This window comes from Eimeria mitis, genomic scaffold (assembly GCF_000499745.2).
Source record: "Eimeria mitis Houghton genomic scaffold, Emh_scaff2640, whole genome shotgun sequence".
NCBI classification, from domain to species: Eukaryota; Apicomplexa; class Conoidasida; order Eucoccidiorida; family Eimeriidae; genus Eimeria; species Eimeria mitis.
In genome coordinates this window covers 7,040-7,388 of record NW_013570982.1, presented here as the reverse complement: position 1 = coordinate 7,388, position 349 = coordinate 7,040, and the positions used below count along the sequence as shown (strand labels likewise).

General features: G+C 57.0%; 1 protein-coding gene across 1 annotated transcript in view; it reads right to left on the bottom strand.

Moving 5' to 3' along the window:
- EMH_0056710 (uncharacterized protein) overlaps positions 1 to 349 on the bottom strand; it is a gene marked incomplete at both ends in the record, with an annotated part of 617 nt that overhangs the window by 144 nt on the left and 124 nt on the right. The window contains one exon of the mRNA XM_013497387.1: positions 99 to 346. Coding sequence (XP_013352841.1) covers positions 99 to 346 — 248 coding nt within the window. The remainder of the gene's footprint in view (positions 1 to 98; positions 347 to 349) is intronic.

Here is a 349-nt window from a genome sequence, read left to right as displayed (position 1 = left end):
GCAGCGATAGCAGCAGAAACACATACAGGAGGAACTGCAGCAGCAGCAGCAGCAGCAGCAGCAGCAGCAGAGCAGCAAAAGCATTCCCAAAGACATACCGTCACAGCTGGAGTTTGTTTTGGGTTTTGCTGATCATCAAGAGCTGCATCTTCCCGCTGCTGCTGCTGCTGCTGCTGCTGTTGCTGCTGCTGCTGCTGCTGCTGTTGCTGCTGCGGTTGCTGCTGCTGCTGCTCGTCCAGCTGTCGCTTCGTTCCTTGCTGCTTTTCATTCTGCTGCTGCCGTTGCTGCTTCGCTGCAGCAGCAGCAGCAGCAAGGCCCCTTAATAGCTCCACCAGGGCCTCTCCTACCT